The 24328-nt window shown below is 42.8% G+C and overlaps 1 protein-coding gene across 17 annotated transcripts in view; it reads left to right on the top strand.

Moving 5' to 3' along the window:
• Window positions 1-24328, top strand: part of HHAT (hedgehog acyltransferase) — a 300160-nt gene that overhangs the window by 96513 nt on the left and 179319 nt on the right. For all 17 annotated transcript variants that reach the window (XM_074351883.1, XM_074351882.1, XM_074351874.1 and 14 more), the window contains one exon: window positions 18275-18425. In XM_074351883.1, the coding sequence (XP_074207984.1) occupies window positions 18275-18425 (151 nt within the window). The remainder of the gene's footprint in view (window positions 1-18274; window positions 18426-24328) is intronic.

Here is a 24328-nt window from a genome sequence, read left to right as displayed (position 1 = left end):
TTCTGATAATTTCCTTGTGCGAAAAAATATTCTTTTAAATTTTATTCTCTTAGGGTGTGATTTTTTTTTACTAGTTTTATTGTGTTCCTTCCTACGGCTTTACTGTAATGTAGTTGACTGATTCTTTGTTGTTGATCATTGTTTAAAATTGTGCCCTGTTGTAAATAAAGCTTCAGGGAATGCATTTGCAGAAGCCTTTCTGAGCTCATCCCTACTGGTGTCCTGAGGGTGATTTCCTAGGCTTTGGCTACAGTTGCCAAACTGGTCCTTAGAAAGATAGGGCCATTTTTCTTCTCCAGTGTCAGCGTGTCTAAGAGTGGGTGTGGAGGGCAGTGATTTTTTTATGCGATGAGTTTCTATTTAGAAGGCATATATCCTCCCTACCTTACTCCCTTGCCCACTCCTCCCTCCTCCCCACCCCCCCCCTTTTCCTGACTCTCCATCCCTGCTCCCCTCTTGAGGTGTCTTTGAACAATTCTTGCCTCTAGAACAGTTTCGGGTTTTATCTGTGAGTTCCGGAGAAAGCAGCTGTCAGGCTGCCATCTGAGCAGTGAGCTGTGGGAAAGCAGGATGGCCTGGGCCTGAGGGAGAGCCGCTGTCAGGGTGGGTGAGGCCAGGAGTCTGACAGTCTCTCCCAGATGACAGCCGGTGCCTCACGGGAGCCTCGCTGGGCTTCCTGGAGTTCGACTTACTTGAAAGTTGAGGTTGTGAAGCCACCCCTTGTAATTATGGGTTTTCATAGACGGGACAGACCTTTCCTCTTCTCACCAGCTAAACTGTGTTCTGAGTTTTTCAAATGCCTCTTACCCTTTCATGGAAAGCATTGTAAATGCATCAGAGGCTTGAATTGTTGTGCGCTAGTGTCGTGGGCAAGAGGGTCTTGTCTTGTTGCAGAAAGAATTCAGAGACAAGACGCAGAGGTTAAGAAAGCAAAGCTAGGATTTATTAAGGAAGAGGTAGTATGCTCTCAAGGAAAGAGCAGGCAGACCCAGGTGGGCAGCTGCCACAAGTTTCCTTGGCAAGCTCGCTATGTGGGTGTAAAAACGAATGGGTGGAATATTCATTGGTGGGGAGGGGTTTCGGGTCATCTTTCCTGATCTACCTTCCTAGGTGGGGAGGAGGGGTTTTTGTCCTTAGTCTGGATCGGGAAGTTGGATGAGATCATCATGAACAAATGTTACATTCGGATGGGGGTTTCATTTGGACGGAGGTCATAATGATCGAAAGTTTACATTGGGATGATGGGGATTCCTGTCCTGTCCCACCCTTCTGCCTCCAGGACACTTATCAACCCAGAAGGTATGGTTTTTATCAGTCCAGAGGATCCTGTTTTTTTTGGTCTGTCCAAGGACCCCCCGTTGTTCACAAGATGGTTTTTCTGCCATTTGCCCATGTCCCCCTTTCTCTGCTCATATCTAGCTACCTGCCTGCTCTAACACTAGGAACAGTGAGCTGATTTCGACTTTGGAATTCTGGGGTGTAAACCTGTCCTAGTTTAAACACTGTGACTTCTTTGAAAGGGGGCACATTTCTGTAGAAATGTGATGACGTTCCATTGTGCTTTGAATACAATCAGACTGATCCTCCTTAATAAAACATCATGTGGTTTGGCTCCTACTCAACCTCCACAACTAGTCTCTTCCCATCCTCTGTTTGCCCTCTGCACCCCACCACCCTGGACTCCTTGTTCTTTTCCAGACATAGCAAGCATGGTCCTGTTGCCAAATTGATCAGGTCCTAGCTGGGCTGGAACCCCCTCCCCTGTCCTGGCCCCGAGGTTCTTTTTCCCATTGGATTCACGCAGCCAGTAATGAAATTGGTACTGAGATTGGAACAGCACAGGCTTTATTCAATGGCCAAAGAATGGAGGAGCAGGAACCTAGTTGGCAAATCATCTTCTCAACCCAATTTGGGTGGAGACACCAAATGTATATGAGGGTCAGGGTTCAAGGCAGGGAATTGGAAAGAATGGGAGGAATACTGATGACTTACCTGAGAACAGAGGTGTAGTTTGGACCCAGAACTGGTGCAGCTGCCCTTTTTAATCCTTGTGTGGGCTTTTCCGGTTGTTGTCATGGCAGCCGTCAACTGTCATGGAGCTGGTGGGTGTGTCATTTAGCATGCTGATACATTACAATGAACAAATAATGAGCCCCAAGGTCCAAGGTCTACTGGAAGTCAGATCCTCCACCATCTTGAGCTTAGTTGGTTCTAACCAACTTGTTTTTTGTTTCTTGTTTTTTTCTCTTTATAGCTTCCTTCTGAAACTTAGATAAAAGTAATTGGTTTCTATTTGAGGGATGGGCACGGGTATGATTCTGGGACAACAGCCCGGGTAACAGTCCCATCTCAGGGCTGTTTTCTTTGCTGTCCCTTCAGGTTACAGTGCTCTTCCCCTTCATCATTGTATGTCTTCTTTTTGTCATTCCCATCTCAGCTTACACGTCATCTCCTGAGAGACACTCTCCCTCGTGACCCAGACAGACACAGCCAAACAGCATTTTACATCACCCGATTTTTTGTTCTCTGCACAGGGCTTATTGCCATCTGAATTTTCCCTTGTTTGTCTCTCAGCCACTGAACATATGTTTCATGGAAGCAGAAATCTTATTTAAATTCATCATCTGGTATTCCCAGTGCTTGAACAATAGATAACTAATAAGTGACAGTCCATAACTATTTGTTATATAGGAATAGGGTAGTGGATCAGGCCAGTTCCTTTATGTTTACTCTTAAGAGTTGGTTGCCTCAGTAGACTCACTTGGGATCCAAAGACCTGAGTTTTAGTCTTAACCCTACATTCACTAATTCTGTGACCTGGGAAAAACCATTTATCATGAGTCTCGGTGTCTTTTTTAATCTGTAAAATAAGAATCATAGTATTTACCCAAAAGACCCCAAAGGGTGCTTGAGAGGAATAGCTGTGATAATGGATGTAGAATTTTTTTGTAAACTTCTAATCATTTAGCAATTGGAAATTACCATTACCTGTTTATTGGAAGTCCATGGAACCACCACGATGCCTCCAAAAGCTTGGAAATAGATGGTACAGCCCATTACAGACAGCGGACTATGGAATCAGCATTGGATCAAAGACGTGGGTCTTGGTCAGCAGTTGACTGATGGAAGCTTCATTGCAGTGTTTATTGTCCTCATGAAAACATTCTGCCAACTGGAAAGGGAGGTGGTTTGGCCGGAACTGGACAGGGAAGTATCCAAAAGGCAAGTCCTGATAACTCCCATTCAAACATTGACCGAGGAGGGGTAGATACCCTGTTTCAGAGATTTGCTTTGTTATGTCCAGTGGCAGAGTTTCCCAGGTTTGGGCCGGTGCCTCCATCTCTCAGAGCTGGATGCCATGGAAGGCTCATGTTCCCTGGACAGTGCCTTGGCCCTGATTTCTTCCTCCTGGAGTGCATGGTTTGATTTCCTACATGGGAGGACCTAGAGAGAAAAAGAGAGAAAAATATGAGGCCTGAGGTGATAATTCTGTCTAAACCGGTCCATTGGCATTCAGGTATTAGAGATCTGTCTCGAGGAGCTTGGTGGATATGCGTCTGCCCCTAGACATAGCTCTGCCCTGTGCTGGGGGTGCTGACAGATTGGCCTGGGGGAGATCAGCCTGGCTGGAGTGACAGCTGCCTTGTCCAAGGGCTCCGACTTAGTATCACAGCTTTACCTTTGCATTGTGACCATGGTTTAATTGATGCTCTGTCTAGCTGCAGATTCTTGAATGTGATCATTAATTTTGTGTGTGTGTGTGTGGTTATCAGCATCAGCAGCTCGGGGTGGACATACTAGAAAGGGCCAGGAGGTGGCAGTAAAAGCCAGGTAGTCATTTGAGCAATTCAAATTAGACAGAATTTGATTAGCCTAATTTCCGCCTCTCCTGGGCAGTTCACACAGTACTGAGGTGGGGGTAGGCTGGTGGTATTGTTGCCTGACCAGAGAGAGGTGGTCTGCCTAAGTGGCCATTCTCATCCCAGTTTCCACAATGTCCCTGAGTTTTACCATTTTGAGTTCTTTTCATGAAATTCTGTAAAATATAAAAATTTCTAAATATACTCTAGTTTTCAGATTTTTAAAAATAGAACATATTTTTACATATAGGCTGTAGATTAGATTTTCACTGGATTTTGGCAGTGAGCCTCTCCCAGCCCCTTAATTTCTGGATGATGTGAACTTGACTTCTTGTTCTCTGGACTGAGCAGAGCCCAGCTCCCCTGAGACTTCCAGTTCATGGCTTCCTCTGCCTCTCATCTCTTGCTTTTGTGGAATCTGTTCTGTTTAGGGAACCTGTTGCTGTCCCCACTGCGTTTAGCCCTCATTATGACATGGTACTTGGTTCTTTTTCTTGATTGGTGCGTACACACACACACACACACACACACAGGAATCTGCTCAGATAAAGCCTTTCTGTGTGTTAGAGGACTTCAGTAAAGGTTTGGAAGACAGCCACACTAACAACCTAAAATTGACAGTTGGAGCTCCCTGGTTGCTTGGCCATGTCTAGAACTCAGGCTCTGATCTCCAGCCCTGTTGCTCAGTCCTCTGTCCTCCTTTTCCTCTTGGGAACAAAATCATTCCCCATTTTTTCTAAAATGATTTGCTTTCTAAAATAAAGCAAATCATCTCACTCTCCTCCTTGGTTTTTCAGGTCTTTTACTATACAGTTGTCCAGGTGACCCTTTCTGATCATGCCTCTCCTGTCCCTGAAGCCACAGCACCACTCCTGCGGATGCTTTTTCCTCCCAGCTTTTTGGGCTGTTTTATATTCTCATGCTTTGTGCATGTCATTCCCTGAGTTTTCTTTATCTAACTAACTCCTCCTTCAAAACGGCTCACTTCTGGGCTACTTCCCCCATCCCTCAGATTCAGATGATGTCTCCCTCCACCCCCCATGACCGTGATGAATTACTTTTGATTAGGAGAGAGAAGTTGAGTGTTCTAGTCTGGAATTGTCACCAACTTTGTATCATCGGGAATGTTAAGGGAGTTGAGGTGGGCTCAAAGACTGCAGTGTTATTTAAGTACAAACCTCCCTCAGATCTAGTTGTGATCAGTGGAAAAGTGATGGTCGTTTAATTCAAGTCAATTCAACAAAATTTCTTTAAGCCTCCATAAGGAAGTCACTATCTGCTCATTCATTCTGCAGACCTTCATTAGGCACATGTTGGATGCCAGATACCGTTTGGGGGCCAGAGGTATGGAGATGAAGCGGGGATGTCCAGGGTGATTGCATCTACAGTTTTGGAATTCAGGAGAAATATTGGTGTGAGTGATGTGCGTTTGGGTTTCACAGTGGATGGGTGGCCATTAAAAGCTATGGGAGCAGATGATATCAGATGGGGAAAATGCAATCCACATGGATCGCTGGGGTGTCGGGCACAGCCTGCGCTTAAGAAGTTTCTCTTCCTGTGAAAGGAAAGGTACTCAGAGCGCAACTTTTGTTTTCTGAAAAATTAAAAGAAATCATTTTGTATCTTTCGTAACTGGCACATTTTAAATCATTTTCACATACCTTAAGGACTTCACGATAGCAGAGGGAACATATTGTCATGAATCTGTAGATTAAATAAATATATAGATAAAAATCTATTAACATAGCCTAGTTACGTGGACCTTTTCTTTTTCGTGAAATGCTAGAAGATTTGAGAATTACCTGAGGATTTACCCTTTGAGGGGGCTTTGATAACTGGCAGTGTCTCCGTAACACTATGGCATAGAATGGTATTAAGTTTTGGTAAAAATCATTTGTAGCACATCTTAAAAATTTATTTTCTTTTGAAGTATTGTTGATTTACAATGTGTTAATTTCAGATGTACAGTAAAGTGATTCAGTTATACATGTATATGTACATATGTATATTCTTTTTCAGATTCTTTTTCATTATAGGTTATTATAAGATATTGAATATGGTTCCCTGTGTTATACAGTAGATCCTTGTTGCTTTTCTGTTTTATATGCAATAGTGTGTAAATGTTAATCGCAAACTCCTAATTTATCTATCCCTCCCCCACTTTCCTCTTTGGTAACCGTAAGTTTGTTTTCTGTGTCTGTGAGTCTGCTTCTGTTTTGTAAATAAGTTAATTTGTATCATTTAAAAAAAATTCCACATATAAGTGATGCCATATGACATTTGTCTTTCTCTCCGATCTACTTCACTTAGAATGATGATCTCTAGGTCCATCTGTGTTGCTGTAAATGGCATTATCTTATTTTTTATGGCTGAGTGATATTCCATCAGATAAATATACCACGGCTTCTTTATCCAGTTGATGCATGTTTTTAAACACGGTGACAGGGAGTAGGGTATGGATCTTCTAACTCAGAATTTCTCCAACTGGACTGAACATAACTTCCCAGGACTTGTTCTGCATTCAGATTTCAGGGCTTTGACCCAAATCTAGTGAACTGGAGTCTGTCAAGGGGAGGCCTGGGAGTCTCTGTGGCTGTTATGCCAGGTGATTCTTAGGACCAAATAAACCTGAGACACACAGTTGTCACTGATGAAGATGATGGTGGGGCATCTTATACGGAGACCTGCTTCCTCGTAGTCAGCCGGCTCCCAGTGATTCAGGCACTGTTGAGCAAGTTCATTATTCTGCCTCCCGGCATTCTTGCCCTCTTTCCTCTCACTGCCCACTTCATTTTACTCTTTTTGAACTTCTTGTGCTCCCAGGGTGATGAGGAGGTGGAATTTTGCTGGTATAAGTTCATTTTTCTCACTGTCCCCTGCAAATGGATTCAGTTGGTGGGTGAGGAGAAAGTTCCTGGCTAAAAGTTGGGGTTTTGGTTCAGGCTCTTAATTCCTCCCCTTTTAAAACTTCTCATTTTGGAAAATTAAAAGCCAAAACATGTATCTAACTCCTAGTATTCATCAGCCAGGTTTACTGATGACCAGTTATCTTTCATCTGTCTTCTCTCCCATACTACTTTGAAGCAAATCTCAAATGATAACGTCTTATCCCTGTACGTAAACATTTCAGTAGCATCTCTAAAAGATAACTCTCATTTTCTTGTCTTTCTTTCTTTTTTTTAAAAAAGATTATTTTTTAAAAGCAGTTTCAGGTTCACAGCAAAGTTGAGAGGAAGGTACAGAGATTTCCTATATAAGCCCCTGCTCCCCCAGTGTGCCCCACACTGTAAACATCCCCCATCAGAGAGGGTACATTAGTTACAAATGATGAACCTACAGTGAGACATCGTCATCACCCCAGATCCAGAGTTTACAATAGGGTTGGCTCTTGGTGTTGTACATTCTAGGGGTTTGGACAAATGTATGGTGATGCCATGTACCCTCATTTTCTTTTGAACTTCAGAATCTTATAAGAAGACAAAATATGGCAGTCTGGAACTATACCCCAGTTCGACAGAGCTTAGAATAGAGCTTAGAATTAAGGAGGGCAAAGGCAGCAACTATGGCTTTTTCCTTAAAAGAGCTCCCCAAGACCCCATTTCTTGAGTTCATTATGGAGTAGTGTTTCACCATGGTAAATCCACAGTAAATCCAGGTATATGAGATTATGGGGAGAGAGCTTTGGTAAAGCATCTGAGAGTGATTGAAGAGGTGGGGTGGTAAAAATGATTGCAAATTAGCTGTTCTTACTTGATATAGATATAATGAATCTCTGTGGAATGTACAGTAGAGTCTTTTTAGAAATCTTAGCTGTTCACTGACTGTTTGGAGTTTGGAGACCCATCTCCTAAGTGCACATAGTCAGAGGGTTTTACAGCAAAGTGTTTAAGCACCAGCTGTTGTTGAAATAACGTCTGTGCACCTATCTAAATAGTAATGAAATACTAACCAAGTCATCCATTTACTTCTTCTCATTCTATCACATCACAGTGAGGGAGATGGATAAGCATTTGACATCTGACGTTTGTCTTGAAAACTGGGGACACAAACATGTCAGCATAAAGAGTCTCTTCTTTTTTCACCCTTGGACACATTAAATATTGCAAGGTTTAAGATACAGCAGAAAGAAATTAATTTTTATAAATTCTCTCCTTGGATTAGAATCCTGAGGTTGTTTAAAATTAATGCAGTGTGAACCCAGAGCTACTCTGGGATTTACTACTGTGGGACTTGACTGTTCAATTACAGATTCTCCGTATGGTGTGAGGATAATTTCATGGTGCTTGCTTGCAGAATGGGAGAGATGCCTGCTTGATGTGGTGTTATAAAGGAGAGCAAGTTGCCACCACAGTTTTCTTTTAGAAACACTAACTGTTCCTTGCCCTCCCCCATCCCCAATATCCCTCAGAATACTGTGGTCTTTGTGGATCCCTACCTAACCCAGTTTGTGCCCAGGGTAGCTTAGTGTACACATAACTTCTTAGACAACCTAAAATAGGCAGATATTTCTTTTAAGTAAAATTGATGTTTGGAAATCTAAATTTGTTGGATACTTTAGGGAGGCAATTATTTGCTTCCTAAACGGATTTATTTTTGCTCCTTTAGGATTTGCAATAGAAGACTTTAATTAGTAGTTAATATCCAATTCTTGTTGCACATAGATTTTACAGAGCACTTTGACTGGGCAAAGTGCATCACACTGAGGCATCAGAATTCAAACAGTAATCCTCACCTGGTCTCTGTGTGCAAATTTGCTTTTCAGAATTTTCATGTTGCTCATCCCTTCGTAAATCTCCCTCATTTTCCCACATGACTTCATTAAGTCTTGTGTAGCTGTGTGTATCGTATTACTTTGCTTCTGCTGTGTGGAATCTTTTTCCTTCGCAGTGTTTGAATGGGGAAGGGCCTTTGTAGACTTACATAAACTCTTAATGCAGCATATTTATTCTGTTATGCTACAATAGTTTTTTGCAAAAGACTTAAAATTCATTTTACCATTAAAAAATTCTTCTGGAACACCATAGTTTAAGATATATCTTGTGATATATTCAATATTTTTATCGGACATTTTATAATTTTGGTGTTGTGTGATTTGTTATGGCTTATAGCCTTTTCCCTAAAGACACTAACAATTTATAATTAAGGAGGAGTTAATATTCTATCCAGATAGCTTTTTTCCCCCAGCAACATACCTTTTCTTTATGAAGAGAGGCATTTTGGCAATTTGAACTCTTAAAAAGAAGAAAGTTTTTAAAACTAGGTTTTTCAGTAACTAGTGTATCTAAAGGTTAAACATTTTGGAAGACAAACTCTCCTTGGAGTTTCTTTCATAACTACTTATTTTGATGCTAAGAGGATCCGAATTCTCAAATCTGTAAATCTTGAGTTGCTCACCACTGTTCATCACAGTGCACCACCATTCTTGCATTATCTTTGCTTACAATGTGCTCCTTGAGGCTTGCTTTCCTGAGCATCTTTAGAGCTTTGTCTCTGCCTGTGCTTTTTTGCTCAGAATACTTCCTTCAACTCATTTATTGGCTCCCTGGTTGTCCTGTCATCTGGTCTACCTCACATGGCCTCCGTTCCAGATCTGCTCTCAGAGTTGTATGTGAATCTAGTAAACAGGGTGACTTTGAGTCAGCAGGCCCAGATTTCAAGTCCCGACTCTGCTGCTTATCAGTGTGTGATCTTAGGCAAGTTTTGTAACCTTTCCGTGCCCAGGTTCCTCCCTGTAAGATGTGGGTGGTAATAATACCTGTGCCCACAGAGAGGTATGTTATGAGAATTAAATACGGTGGTGCATGAAGCTCGGCATATAGAGACAGCAACTGCTTAATCAGTGGTAGCTGTTATTGTTCTGCCGTAGTGTGCTCTCAGAAACTGGTTTGTTGGTGAACTTGCCCTGGCAGTGAGACTATATTTTACATACATATTTGCACACATACATTTGTGATATCTAAAAAGTCATAAACATATAGTAAACATGTGTTTATCCATCACTTAGTTTAAAAACTGAAATATTACCCACACAGTCGAAGCCCCTGTGGGTACCCCTCTTGATCGCATTTCCTGCCCCCCCCCCCCAAATGTCAACCCCATCCCAAGTTTGGTGATTTTTGCTCTCATGTGTTTCTTGACACCTTTGCTATATGTGTGAGTGTTGTTTTAAATGGCTGCTGGTAATTAATGAGGCACCTTGAAGATGAGCTAAAACTGTTAGAGGAGCCACGTGTGAAGGACATGGTAGGTCCCAGCCTCCCAGTCATAAGGTGAGAAGAAAGGGCAGAGCTCTGATGTTCCCCCCTCAGGAGAGCCCAAGCCTTCGTGCCCTTGTTTGGCTGTTGCCCCTCCTTGAATGGAGACCCACCTGAGGACTGCACCCTGGCCTCTCTATCTTCTCCTGTATGTCACTCAGAAAGAAATTATGTGGCCAGAATTTTTCATCCCCAAGATCACTCTCCAGCAACCTGGGAGTGTTCTTGTTTCATTTATCGTCCACCATCTTGGCTCATCTCCACTTTGGGGATTTGGGCACTTTGATTACTGTTCCTCAAGCCTCTTCAATTCATTGCCTTTTTTCTTTTTCCCTCTTGCTTCTTCCCAGCTCCTTGATGTGGCATTAATTGCACCAGTACTTGCCTTTCTAAGAAGCAGCCTTCTGCTGTTAACTGCTCCTAGGGGAGGAGCAGCCAAGGTCCTGGGACCACCCTCCTTTCCGAGCCCTGGAGGGTCAACCGCTGGCTGTGGGTGGCCTTGTCATCAATGTGTACAACCAGTTGTTAACAGCGTATTATTACTGTAGTGTGAGTAGGGAATCTTGTGATACAAACCTTGCCCAGGTAGGTAAATTACAGGTGTTCACGTGAGTTAGAGATTCGGCTCGTGATGGCTTACTGGATGAGTCTGAACTCCATACTGGGTTCCAGCTGGTTTCTCCTTCAGCAGGTCAGTTATCCTGTTGATCCCAGTAGGTGAGGACACTGGCTTCTACCCAGTGGGACTTCTGAATCCAACTTCTAAATCCTTAGGTTTAAGTTTACAAAATTTGCTGTAGTCATTGATTCCCAGAACTCAGTGACCAGAAATAATTGAATTTCCTTTATCTCCTTGGCCTCAGCAGGTTGGGCTGGGTTCCCGATGCCGTTGGCTGCATCTCTCACCAGCACGCCTGTTCTTGCCTTCCTGACATGAGCGCTTGCTCCCCTGGAGCTCCTGGTAGCAGTTGCTCAGTGCTGACCATCAGCTCACACCCTTCCCCCATCAGTCACATGTTCTGACTTGGTTTTCTTGGCACCAATCCATCTCTTCCCCTTGACAAAGAACGTTATATAACCACTGCACGGCCAATAACCATCTTTTCTCCAGTGTCTCTACGGGAACCTGGGAGCATCATGGTAACTCTGACTACTGGTGTCGACCTTCTCAGCATGTGAGCTTCCTTTCCTCCCGATACCCGCCGCTGGAGGGGAAAATCTCCGATTCTATCTCCGTTGTGCTTCCTGGTTTCTATTCTTCTTTATACTTATAATACTTACCCAGATCTTGTATATGAAAGGTTCTTTTTTATTATGGTGGTGAGAACACTTAACATGAAATCTGCGCTGTTAACAAATCTTTCAGTGTAAAATGCAGTATTGTTAGCTCTAGGCAAGAAACGTTTTTATAAAGAACTTGATGTGAGAAGAAGCTTCTGTAACATATCTGGGCTTCCTAAACTGGACAGTCACAGAACAGTTCACAGAATCTGGAACAGGCTGGATGTAGACAAGATGAAAGTGACTGGAGCCGTTCGCCTTGGAGCAGGAAACGTCCAGGGGCGAGGCCAGCGCGTGGATCGCGGCAAGAGCCCAGGCAGGCTGGAGATGAGGGTGTGGCGGTGAGTCAGGGCCACCCCTCACCCCCAATACGAGCTCGTCAGCCACTTGTGTGAGGACCAGAGCTGAGAGGAGGGTGAAAGCCAGATGGGAGCCAATCACCAGCTGCTGTCTGCCCATTCAAATTATGGTGAGGTGATGTCAGATGCAGAGAGAGCAGCCAGGGCTGGGCGAGTAGGGGTGTCAATGAGGAAGGGCTAAACCCCCACATCTGGGGCCTTTGCTCAGTCCCCTTCATCCTAGAGCTCTTTGTAAAGTTAATCTCCTGTGTTGAAAGTCTGCTCTGTTTCTAGTTTTTTAAAATTTATTTTTAAAATTCATCATATTCTATTTTTTAAAATTTTCTAGTTTTTAATTTTATTTTAAAAAAATTTGGGGGGGTAGGTAATTAGGTTTGTTTCTTTGTTTATTTATTTATTTAATGGAGGTGCTAGGGATTGAACCCAGGACCTCGTGCATGCTAAGCACTCACCCTACCACTGAGCTATACCATACCCTCTGTTTCTGGTTTTGAGGGAGGGAAAGCCTCATTCTCTTTTGAATAAGTTGAGTTTGAAGCCCTTCCAGTTGGAGATGGGCCACAGGTGGTGGAATTTACCACACATTCAGTCACTTCAAGGCAGTGGCAAGCACAGAGCTCAGACTTCTCTTTCTCTTCCCTCCGCAGTTTTGTTCCACGCTGGGAATGTGAGGTCCCAGACCCGTAGAGAATTCTTTTATCTGGTGTCAGGTCTGAACTTTCAGGAGTTCAGTCCTCAGAATAGAGATCTAAGATTATGGACTATTGGTATACTTCCCAGAAAAATCCGTTCGCAAGTGGTTTTCATACTACAAGGTGAATGGTTAATTTAGGTACTTTTCAAGGAAACATTTATTAAGCATTAATTAGAGGCCAGATATTAGGTGTTGGGAATACAAGAGGCATAAGATACAATTCCTAGTCTTGAAAAGCCCGTGGTCTCGCAGGAGAGGAACAGCTGTGCTCTGGTGTGGTAACCACGGCACAAACTGTACAACCAAAGTGTGACGGGAGCAGGGTGGCTGCTGAGCTCACTCCCTCACCTTCTTCAAGTTTTTGCTCAAATGTCCTCTTTTCAATGAGGACCACTCTGACTCCCCCTTTAAAAATAGCAGCACCTGCCACTTATGCATTTCTGGGTTCTCTTACCCTGCTCAGTAATTTTTCCTTTCTCCATTGTATTTATCATCCTCTGTCCCAGTTGGTGTTGCTAAATAACAAACCATCGCAAAACTCAGTTGAAAACAATGATTTCCTCTCTCTCATTGTTCCGTTGGTTGACTGGACTTGGTTGGGTAGTTCTTGCTTGGGGTCTGTCCTGTGGTTGTAGCCAGACATCAGCTGGCGCTGCAGTCATCTGGAGTTTCCACTGGGGAGGACATCCAGGGTGGCTCCTCACCCAGCTGGCAGTTGAGGCTGACTTGGCTGGGAGCTAAGCTGGTGCTGCCCTGCAGAGCATCTTCTTGTGGCCTCTCTACATGGCTCAGGCATCTCGTAGCCTGGCAACCAGTTCCAAGAGTGAGTGCTCCAAGGGGCAGGAAGCAGAAGCTGCTGGCCAGTGACAGGCTATACTTGGAACTGGAACAGCATCACTCTGTCTGTATCTCTTGATCCTAGGATCTGTCCAGATTTACTTCTGATGAGGGAATGGCAAGATTACATTACAGAGGAACATGTGGGATGGAAGATGTCATTACCACCACTCTTGGGGAATACGGTCTGCCATAGTTTCTTGGTATCCATATAGAATTTATTTATCTTTATGTCTGTTTTTGGTTGACTCCTGTTAAGATGTAAGCCCCATGAAGGCAGGAGTTCCACTGATGTGATGCTTGGTCCATAATATGTATATAATAAATAGTTGTAAAGTTTTCTAATGAGTGTGTCTAAGCCACTGTGTTCAGATTGTTGCCTGTCCTGGAGGTGTGGGTTTTCATCCCACTCCTGATTTACGTTCTTTTCTGTCACTTTGAGCAGAGCGTTCTAAAGTTCTAAAGTTTATTCAACACTGTAGTGCTCAGTATCTGGTAAGTGATTGGGGCTCAACAACTATATATTACATTAATGCAAAATAAGTTATTGATTCTGCTTGAAGCATAGAGAAATTTGGAAGAGACCATATTTGAACTGGGATCTGAGGGATAAATGGGATTTTGCCAGGAGAAGGAGGGATAGGACATAAAGGCAAAAGAAGACAAGTGCCAAAGGGAAAGATAAATGGGACTGTAATGAAACTGACCTGTGAGCCCCCAAAGCCTGGGTCCCCACCTGATCTGACCTCTAGTCTACTTCTCCTAGCACATAACTGGTGATGCAGCAGTCAGGCCCCGGGACGTGCTTGTTGAATGAATGAACGTGACGTGTGAACTCATCTATGACTTTTTTGGGAGGAAGGGGTTAGGTTAGGTAGAAACCAATCAATAACTCCTGCTAGTGAGAGCATCTTTTAAATGTAAACCTGGCAAAAATATTTGGAAATATTAAAAAATAACTAAATTTAGTATTTTTGAATATAATGAAAATTCAGTTTATGTCTGTCAATAAATTTCAGAGTAGAGTCCCTTGTTTTTCGTTTTGTTTTGTTTTGTTTTTTTGAGTCACTTGTGTTCTTGTGTTGCCTTCTAACATGTTGTCAGCCTAGTGGGAGATTGTAGTAAAATCCTGAGGATTAACCCTGAAACCTTAGACCAGATCTTACCAAGGAAAGACTAATCTTTAGGTCAAGGGGAAAGAAGAGTGAGCCATGCAAATATTTCCTAGGGCTGGTGAAAACCAACAGCAAGACAGCAGAATTGTTAAACTCATGGGTACAAACACATTTTTTTTTTCTGAAAAATTAAACAGTAGAGAAATTACAGTTATAATGCTCAAACAACTACTGTGCATCATGTTTTTTTCTGTAAGCTTGTGAACCAGTTACTAAAAGGTCAAGGGAAAAAATGATTTAAGCCTTTTGTGTCTTAATTCATCAAAAATACTTAATATTAGGTAAAAAGGGCACTTGTTGCATATTGATAAAAATGTGTGGCTACTTGTGCTTTCCATCCATTTTGGGCTAAAAATCCCCAATTACCTTATCTTCAGTTAGATGTAGCCATAGCGTTCTGATTAAACACCAGTACAAAATCAGCCCTTTCCTTAGCCTGGTTCCATATGAAAGGACTAACAAATGGTGAAGATTGTGTGCAAATGGTGACTCATAAAAGTGTAAATTCAGTTATGGATTTTTAATTCATATGCCTCCTATTTGACAACTGTACAAAAATAGTGTCAAATGAAAGGCAGCATTTGGGACAAGAAGCAACCCGTTCTCCCTGATCTTGCGTCCCGTTAACAAGGAGAAGAAGTCTGATGCTTCACATATGAAGGAGCTCTGGGTGGTGTTAACCATTCATGCACAGTCTTCCTTGGGTCTTTTGATGCCTTTAGTTCTTCAGGCTGATCATTGTCAACTCTGGAAGTTTTGTGCCTTTTAATTAGTCATTCTTACTTACGTCCTGCCTTTTTGTAGCTCTGGGATATTTCCGACTAAAGCCTGGTGGTTCATTCTGGAATATTTTAGAGCCCTCCTCACTGCCATCTCAGACAGTGGAACTGATTTCTTCACCATTCAGGGTAGTCATATGCTCCCCAACAAATGCTTTTAGGATGGTATTGTTGGCACATATATCCCACTTCTTGATGAATATTTATGCACACACATACACATAAACATATTATACACACACACGTACGTATCAGCTTTTTTCTTGTCTCTTATCAGATCCATCCAAGAATGCTACAATTTTTAAAATTTTAAATTTATTTTTTTACCTTTTAAAAATTAAAAAAAAATTTAGTTTTTTTTTAAGATACAGTTGATTTACAATGTATTAGTTTCTGGTGCACAGCATAGTGATTCAGTTTTTTATATATATATGTGTGTGTGTATATATATAGATATAGATATATATACACACACACATACAGACACACACACACACACACACACACACACACACACATTCTTTTTCATTGCAGGTTACTATAAACCATTGAATATAGTTCCCTGCACTATACAGTAGGACCTTGTTTACATAGTAGTTTCTATCTGCCAATCCCAAACTCCCAATTTATTCCTCCCTCCTCTCTTCCCTCCCTGGTAACCGTAAGTTTGTTTTCTATGTCTGTGAGTCTTTTCCTGTTTTGTAAATAAGTTCATTTGTGTCATTTTTTTTAGATTCCACATATACATGATATTATGATATTTGTCCTTCTCTGACTTACTTCACTTTGTATGATAATCTCTAGGTCCATCCATGTTGCTGCCAATGACATTATTTCATTCCTTTTTTAGGACTGAGTACTATTCCACTGTGTGTGTGTGTGTGTGTGTGTGTGTGTGTGTGTGTGTGTGTGTGTGTGTGAGATACATACACACACATACGCACCACATCTTCTTTATCCAGTCATCTGTTGATGGACATTTAGGTTGCTTCCATTTCTTGGCTGTTGTTAACAGTGCTTCTGTGTACATTGGGGTGCATGTATCTTTTCGAATTAGAGTTTTCTCTGAATATATAGGATTGCTACAATTTTATATCAGCCCTTCCAGAAGATATGATTGTAGTCTGGTTTCCAAAAATCTGAAGAAATTGTTTGACTGCTCCTGAATGGGACTGAGACACAGTGACTCTCCTTGTAGGACATGTGGCTTTCCAATTTGAACCACCATTTGCCTTTCCCCAAATGGTATATTCAGAAAATGGCTTATGTGATTCTTCCAGCACAGAGTCACTGTTTATAGCCACACACTCCATGGTAGTCATGTTCTTTCAAAGATCCTTGTGTAATATCAAGAGGGCCAGACAGTAAAATCTTCTGCTAGAGCCTCTTTAAGTCTTGCTTATTTCCTTCAGAATATCCCATAGATGACCCGATCAGCTTCGTCAGCCTGCTCTGCATTACTGCCCTGCGTGCTGGGGAAGGTGGGTCTGGAGGGTGGATAGCATGTGGCTACTGGTCATCTTCTCCAGTGTTTCCTCATGCACTTTGCCCTTGACCTTCTCCTGATGGGCACTGTTCTGGGGGCTCACCTTACTGCCTCACTCTGCTGCTGAGACCAGTGCAAATAGGGCCAGCAGCTCGCCCAGGTTTGTGGTGCCCTATAGACCTGCGGCTCAGGTCTCCCACCCTCTTCCCAAGGTGAAGAGGTCAAAACCACCAGCCCGGAAGCCCACAGAGAGGTGTCAGTCAGTCAAGCATTTTGAGCTTCGTCTGGAGGCATGGGTTGCTCTCAGAGGGGACAGGCAGAGGCCTGAGGGGCCAAAGCATATGTCTTAAGCCTCAGATCTCACCCAGTGTCTGCACCCTGCGTTGCTTTTGTTCCAGAAAGACACAATTCTGGCCAAGAAATTACAGGTTCTTGCAGCTTGGAGCCCTTACTTGTGAAGAAAAAAATAGCTTTATTGTGATATAGTTCACATATCATACAAGTCTCCCATTTAAAGTGTATGACTCAGTGGCTATTAGTTTATTACAGATCTGTGCAGCTATCACCACCACCAATTTTGGAATATTTTTATTACCTCAAAAAAAAAAAAAAACTCTGCTTTTTTGCTACCACCCCCCCATAATCTCATTCCCCGGCCCCTCAGTGCTAAAGAACTAGTAATCAACTTTCTGTCTCCCATTTCCCTCTTCCGGACTTTCGTATGAATGGAATCATATGATATGTCTTTGGTGGCTCATTTCACTTTGCATGGTGTTTTCAAGATTCACTCATGTTGCAGCATGTAGCAGTACGTCATTCCTTTTTCTGGCTGAATAATATTCTACTGTATGGCTATCCTGTGTTTTGTTTATTCATTCATCTGTCAGTGGGCATTTGGGTTGTTTTCATCTTTTGGCTGTTGTGAGTAATGCTGCTATGAACATTTGTGTATAAGTTTCTATGGGGACATCTGTTTTCATTTCTTTTGGGTATACACCAAAGAGTGGAATTGCTGGGTCATGTGATAACTATGTGTTTAATCATCTGAAAAACTGCCAAACTGTTTTCTAAAGTGGCTGCTTCATTTTGCATTCCTACCAACAGTGTATGACGGTTCCAGTTTCCCCACATATTTGCTTGTTGATCTGAGTTTTTGCTTCTAGCCATCCTAGTGGGTGTGAACTCATGTAAGGTTTTGAGAAGATTTGGGAAGGATTTTTCTTTTCTAATAGTTCTTAAAAATTATACACACACACACATATATATATATGTTTTTAAAGAGTGCTCTTTTCTAGTATCTGTAAAATCATGATTGCTAAGAGGTCCTGTTGCCTGTCACAATAATAAAGGAGATTTCAATATTTGGAAATCCAAAAATCTCATTGCTCAAAACCAACATGGGAGAGTTTTTTAATGTGTGAGTTGAGGGGATGGAGGGGAGGGGTTGGAGAAATGGGAGCAGGTGGTGTGTTTCCTGGGACGTTGCATCTTTCCCGGGAGATTGTTCCACCTCTTGTCGCTGTGTCTAACAGGTCCCTCTGTCTTTCAGGAGGACTGGCGTTGGCCCAGGTGCTCTTCTTCTATGTGAAGTACTTGGTGCTCTTTGGTGTCCCGGCTCTGCTCATGCGCCTGGATGGACTCACGCCGCCGCCCCTCCCTCGCTGTGTGAGCACCATGTTCAGTTTCACAGGGATGTGGAGGTCAGTGGCTTGGTTTATGAAGGCCCTTCAGGGATGTCTAATGGGAGGAGCCTTGGCTTGGCCAACTTCAAAGCACTTGGGCCACCATCCTTTCTCTGCCCCTACTCAAGCCACATTTGGTACTTTAGTTTTTTTTTTCCCCTCATCTAACAAGATGCCAATCCTTGCTTTCTGAACCTCTCAAAAAATATTCAGGCTATGAAGGTATATGAGATAAGAGAGTTTCTCACCATGTCTGTGTACAGATGCACAAAGGGTTATGTCGAAAGTGGTTTCTTACTAACTTAGAACATGCTGTGTGTTGTGATGATTTTATTGCTCTGTTTGTATTGAAAATGACATCTTTACATGTGGGACAGTAGGTTAATGAAATAAACTTAGGTTAATAGCATGGGCCAGGGCACTTCCTAGCTCGGAGATCTGGGGCAGCTAACTGAATCTAAGCTTCAGTTTTCTTATTTCTTACATGATAATAATAATAATAATTATTATTATTATCATCATCTGGAAGAGTTGTTTTGGATTAAGCTAACACATACATTTAAAATATCTGGCACATAGTAGGTGTTTATAAATGTTAGCTTTTACCCTTATATTATTTCTATACTTGGTACACATGGATAGATGCTTTTTCTGATTTTTCTTAGTCTTCTTTTTTTGGCTGATTTAAAAAAAATTGAAGTACAGTCAGTTACAATGTGTCAGTTTCTGGTGTGCAGCACAATGTCCCAGTCATGCATATACATACATATATTCATTTTAATATTCTTTTTCATTTAAGGTTATTATAGGATACTGAACATAGTTCCCTGTGCTATAGAGAAGAAACTTTTTTAAAATCTATTTTTATATATAGTGGCTAATATTTGTAAATCTCAAACTCCCAGATTTATCCCTTCTCACCCCCTTTCCCTGGTAACCATAAGATTGTTTACTGTGTCTGTGAGTCTGTTTCTGTTTTGTAGGTGGGTTCCTATTTTTTTTTTTCTTTTTAAGATTCCACTACGAGTGATATCGTATGGTCTTTTTCTTTCCCTTTGTGGCTAATTCTTAGTCTTCTTGATCTTGTCCCATGAATTTATGGCTGGCCTGAAAGTCTTTGTTCCAAAAGATCCTTCAGCCCCCCCTGCCGTTTCTGATTGTTGTTCTCCAGATGGGGTTGTTTGCCTGCTGTGTTTCTTATCATTTCCAGTGTGTAACAGGTGACGGGCTGGCTTTTGCAATTGCAAACCTAATGTAAGAACCTCAGGGTGAGGACTGGCACATCTGTGGGAGGCAGTGTCTACTTAAATTGTGCTCCTTGGGAGCCTAGGTTTGCTCAGAAAACTCATTCTGGCTCATCCAGTCTTATATTTCATCCTTGTAGGCAGAAGAACCAAGGGGGAGAGCTCAGTGAATATTACCATGTCTAAGGTTGCTCTTGGAAAGGGAGTGGATGGCATGCAACTTCCTGGTTTTTCGTAGTAATTTATTATGGATGCTGAATTTATCTAAGCCTCTGTGAACACATTTTATTTTGGGTCCAGTTTGCTGCTTGGAATTAGAAATGCCATCTGATTGTTGCAAGGAATGTCACGTAATTGCTTTGATTTGTCCTTAATTGCTTCACTGAATATCATAGGTTGCCCGGTTCTGATGGCGAGGTTAGAAATGGGGCTCTCTCCAGCTCAGGGGCCAGGAAGTGGTTCTTGTTTGAAACGTGAGCCTGGTTGGAAGGCTGTTAACTTTTGACCTGCTCATAAAAGTAATTTACTGAATGAATGGGTTGGAACTCAGCATGGTTTGGGGAACATGTCATGAGTGCCTTGTGGGCACCTTGCACAGTTCCTCTGACTCCTTGGGGTGAATTTCACACTCACATGTTTCTTGGGAGGCACATTCTTTTAAAGGGCTCCTCCAGTGTTGGTTGGCATAATAAAAAACCTTGACTCTAGGCAGGCATGCCAGCTCCAGGCTAATTAATTAGATATTTTATTTTTTATCCAAGATCCTTCGTTATATACAAACCACCAAGATGGAGTGAGCCTGTCTGCCGAGAACTTTTGTCATTCTTGTTTGGACCTAGCCTCAAATAGTGTAGCTCCCAGGTTGCTGAAACACTCTCTCCTCCCTCTCAGTTGCTACGGGGGCAGGAAAGTGATAATGAAAAGTTACTCTGGCATGCCTCCTCCGAGGGTTGTGTTTCTAAAGGGAGGTGCTTACCAGGGCAAGTGATGAAACAGCAAACCTGGTCCTTCCCGGGAGTGTGACCTAGACTGTATCCGGCTTCCTTTAGCTGGCATGGGTGTAGATTTTCCCCTTCACGTTTGTTTGAGTTTCTTGAAGGGTTTTCTGATTTGCCAGTTATACTTAGAAACACCTGGGCCTTCATTCTCTGCACACAACAGCCATTCCACAATACGTAGCTAAATTGAAGAAGGGAGGTTAACTCTCTTGTGAACTGTAGTGCACAATTTAAGGCTCAGAAGAAGTTGTTTTTTAACTGTAAAAAAGGATACAAAGTATAGGTTCCCCTTGGCACTATTCATGATGTTCCTCCACCTTTATGAGGAAGTTTACTGTGTTCATAGTCAGGATCTGGTCACATAACCCTACAGCGGTCCTGGTCCCCGTTCTCTAACTTTTCTCCATAAGAATGAATGTCAAGGGAAAAGAAAACTTAAAATGTGTACATCTAACTTTACATTAATATTTCTGGGCCATCACTGAGGCATGGCTGCAGACAGGGGCTTGCTCCTGAGTTTTGGTTCAAGAAGAATTGAGTCATGAGCAGATGTGACAGCTGGTGTTGTGAGTCAGTCTGCTGGGCGGGGGCAGCCACTCATACAGTGACACAAACAAAGGGCAAGGGGTAGATGGGGAGTGGAGGGAAGAGATTTGAAAACAATCTTCTGGAGATCACTTAATGGTCACCTAAGCTGTCTAGAAAATCCACACTGGATGAGATTTAGAACTGATGATGAGAGCTGGATTTTAGCCTCCCATTTTAAAGGACCCTTATGTACCTGAACACCGTGCTGACTGATTGCATTGTCTTTCAGTCCACTTAGCAGTAAGCAAAGACTTAAAGCTGGCAGCCTACCATACCAGAGGAATCTGAGCGCTCCATCACAGAACAGATGAAATCGGCCATCAGCAGAGAGATAATGTTCCCTGATGTGATAGTTCAAATTGATCATGAAAAATTGCTATTCGCCCAGATGGCCCAAACCTGAAAGTTAGGACCTGGCTGGTTTGTTTATTATTATTTTTTTTCCTACTAGCTCTTCTGTTTCATGTAATTCCCGCTCAGATATCTATAGGCAGAACAAAACCCTGAGGAGTTTGTGTATTCCCTCTTGCATGATTTTTCTGTGGCATGAGAAATTGAGAATTTCCTGCTTAATTTTGGGGTTTCATGTTTTAATTTAGGTGGGCTGAGATCTGTAACGAGCATCTTTTGCCGGGAGTCATTAAAGATGACATTGCGTGTCCAAGGCTCCAAATTAGAAATCTGATCATGTTCCTCTGACTTGATTTCTAGCTGTGGAAGCAAAGTGTGCAAAGTGATAGAATTTCCCATGGCGGCTGGTGAGTTATGGGTCAGTTTCAATTATCTCAGGAATCTCGCACAGCTTACCCTCTGCATTTCTTGAATTATGATGCTCTCAGGTCTTCGCAGGCAAACTCATGTTTCACTGCTTATCGCAGAGGGATCTGAGTGCCGTTGGTGGCTGCTAGACCTTAATATATGGGGTCATCTTTGGGGTGGAGTTGGGAGGAACCTGAGCCCTCTTTTCTAGTGGGGCATTGATTGCATGAACTGATAGGCCCATAGGAGAATTTAGGTCCCTACGTGGAGAGTTGATCCAAGCCTGTGATAGATGCTAAAGACTAGCTGCACAAATTGCTGGCTTTGCATGGATCCTGCCTTTGAGTCGTGTTTAACCTCAGGTTGCAGGGCAGGATGGCAGCATGGAGTTTTGAAACATACAGCATGCCTACCAGCATTGCCAGGTGGAAAGCAGGGGAAGTGGGAACGTAAATGAGAAAAGGTGCTTATTAACAGGTGCTATTAATGGATTCACTTTTTTTTTATTTTGGAGGCAGCTTAGTAACTAACAATTTGGTATGTACTAGCTGTGTGATTTGGGAAAATAATGAAAATACTCTGGGTCAATCTTTTTGTTTCTAAAATGGAGGTAATAATAGCACTTGCCTCATAGTGATCATGTGAGGGTTGATTGAGCCCAGGGTACAGTCGGTCGGTCCTCAGGAAGTGGTAGCTTCTTACTTTCTTGTACTTGGAAATCCAAGGCAGCCAGAAGTGACTGCGAGACTGGCCGCGTTAGGGAAGCAGCGGGCAGTGATGGCACTGGCTGCGTGGAGGCTCCAGTCCAGCCTTGAGCCTGAGACGTGACAATCCAGAGACAGACCGTGGTGGAAAAGTGACAGGCTCCGCCCTCAGAAAGGAGCTGGATCAAGCCACTTTCGCCTCAGTTTCCTCTGTTAAATGAAAGACAGACTCTTGTTGCTAGATAATATCTGTGCTCCCTTCCGGTTCTGTCGTTGCATTAGTCCCAGCAAAAGTTCTCCCTCCTACCCGCGCCTCCTCCACCTGGGTAATTGGGTGCATTATTTAACCTCCTTTTGCCTCCGTTCTCTGAGGTATTAAAATAGGGCTAATGAGAGCACCTGCCTCACTGGGAAGATGCTGAGTGGGCTCACGTACTGAAGCAGTGAACACAGAGCAGGCACAGGTAGACACCAAGTATTAGCTGATAATCATGATGACAGATGTGAGAATAAGTGTGACACTATTTGTTTTTTAATTTCCTGGAAAAGACAGGCCTGAGAGGATGGGTGGTGGAGGAGGTGGACGGTGGTAGGGGAGGGTTATAATATGTGCAAGACATGGATTTCACAGTGGAAGCACGGGGGTCCCTGTAATCTCGACCACTGCGACCTCCCTCTCACCCCTGCGGGAGTTCTTTTTGCAAACAGTTCCCAGCGACGGGACACTTGCATCCCCTCCCAGTTTGGGGTACCTCTCTTAGCCCGCCCTTCTCCCTTAGGATTCCCATCTCAGCAGGCTCAGCAGACATTTTCCTGCTTCTTATATTTATACTTCAAAATCCCCTTACCGTCTCCTGCAAACATAGACTTCCATAAATCAAAGCAGAAGCAAAGAAGAAGCTGAGGCAAATTTTATGAACCATCATTATGTTTTGCTTCCTGGATTTATTTTTACTTCCAAGACAGTTACTCTGCTCTTCTCTTATTTTCTCCCCACATGGAGGATTCTTTCAGTTCACGTATTATTGAGTGGACCCTCAGACTGAAGGCTTTTAGAGGAAGAGGTGCTCTGATGCAGGTAACACTAGGGCATCTTTCAACAGAGGGCTTCTGTTGGTCACCAGTCACCGGAGCCCGACTGCCCGGGTTTGCTTCCTGGCTCCACTAATTACCCAGTCACCCCTCCGTGCCATAGTTTCCTTCCTTGGACAATGGAGACATCATATATATAAAATAGATAAACAGCAAGTTTCTTCTGTATAGCATGGGAGCTATATTCAATATCTTGTAGTAACCTAAAATGAAAAAACTGAAAAGGAATGTATGTATGACTGAAACATGCTGTATGCCAGAAATTGACACAACATTGTAAACTAACTATACTTCAATTAAAAAAAAATACTCACCTACTGGAACTAATGCCCTGTTCTTGTCATGGCAACAGCCACGCTCCACAGTGACTGGCTCTTTACTTGCTCACATCCCACCAGCTCTTGGAGGGCGATGATCAGATCTTGTGTCCCCAGCACCCTTCCCAGTGCCCAGCACGTAGTGGGTACTCAGGAAATATGTGCTGAATGGATGAGTGGTCACTCTTTTCTGAAAACTTGATTACTAGGTTGCAAGAG

Source organism: Camelus bactrianus, chromosome 23 (assembly GCF_048773025.1).
Source record: "Camelus bactrianus isolate YW-2024 breed Bactrian camel chromosome 23, ASM4877302v1, whole genome shotgun sequence".
In the NCBI taxonomy this organism is placed as follows: Eukaryota; Metazoa; Chordata; class Mammalia; order Artiodactyla; family Camelidae; genus Camelus; species Camelus bactrianus.
This window is presented reverse-complemented; position numbering and strand designations above follow the sequence as displayed.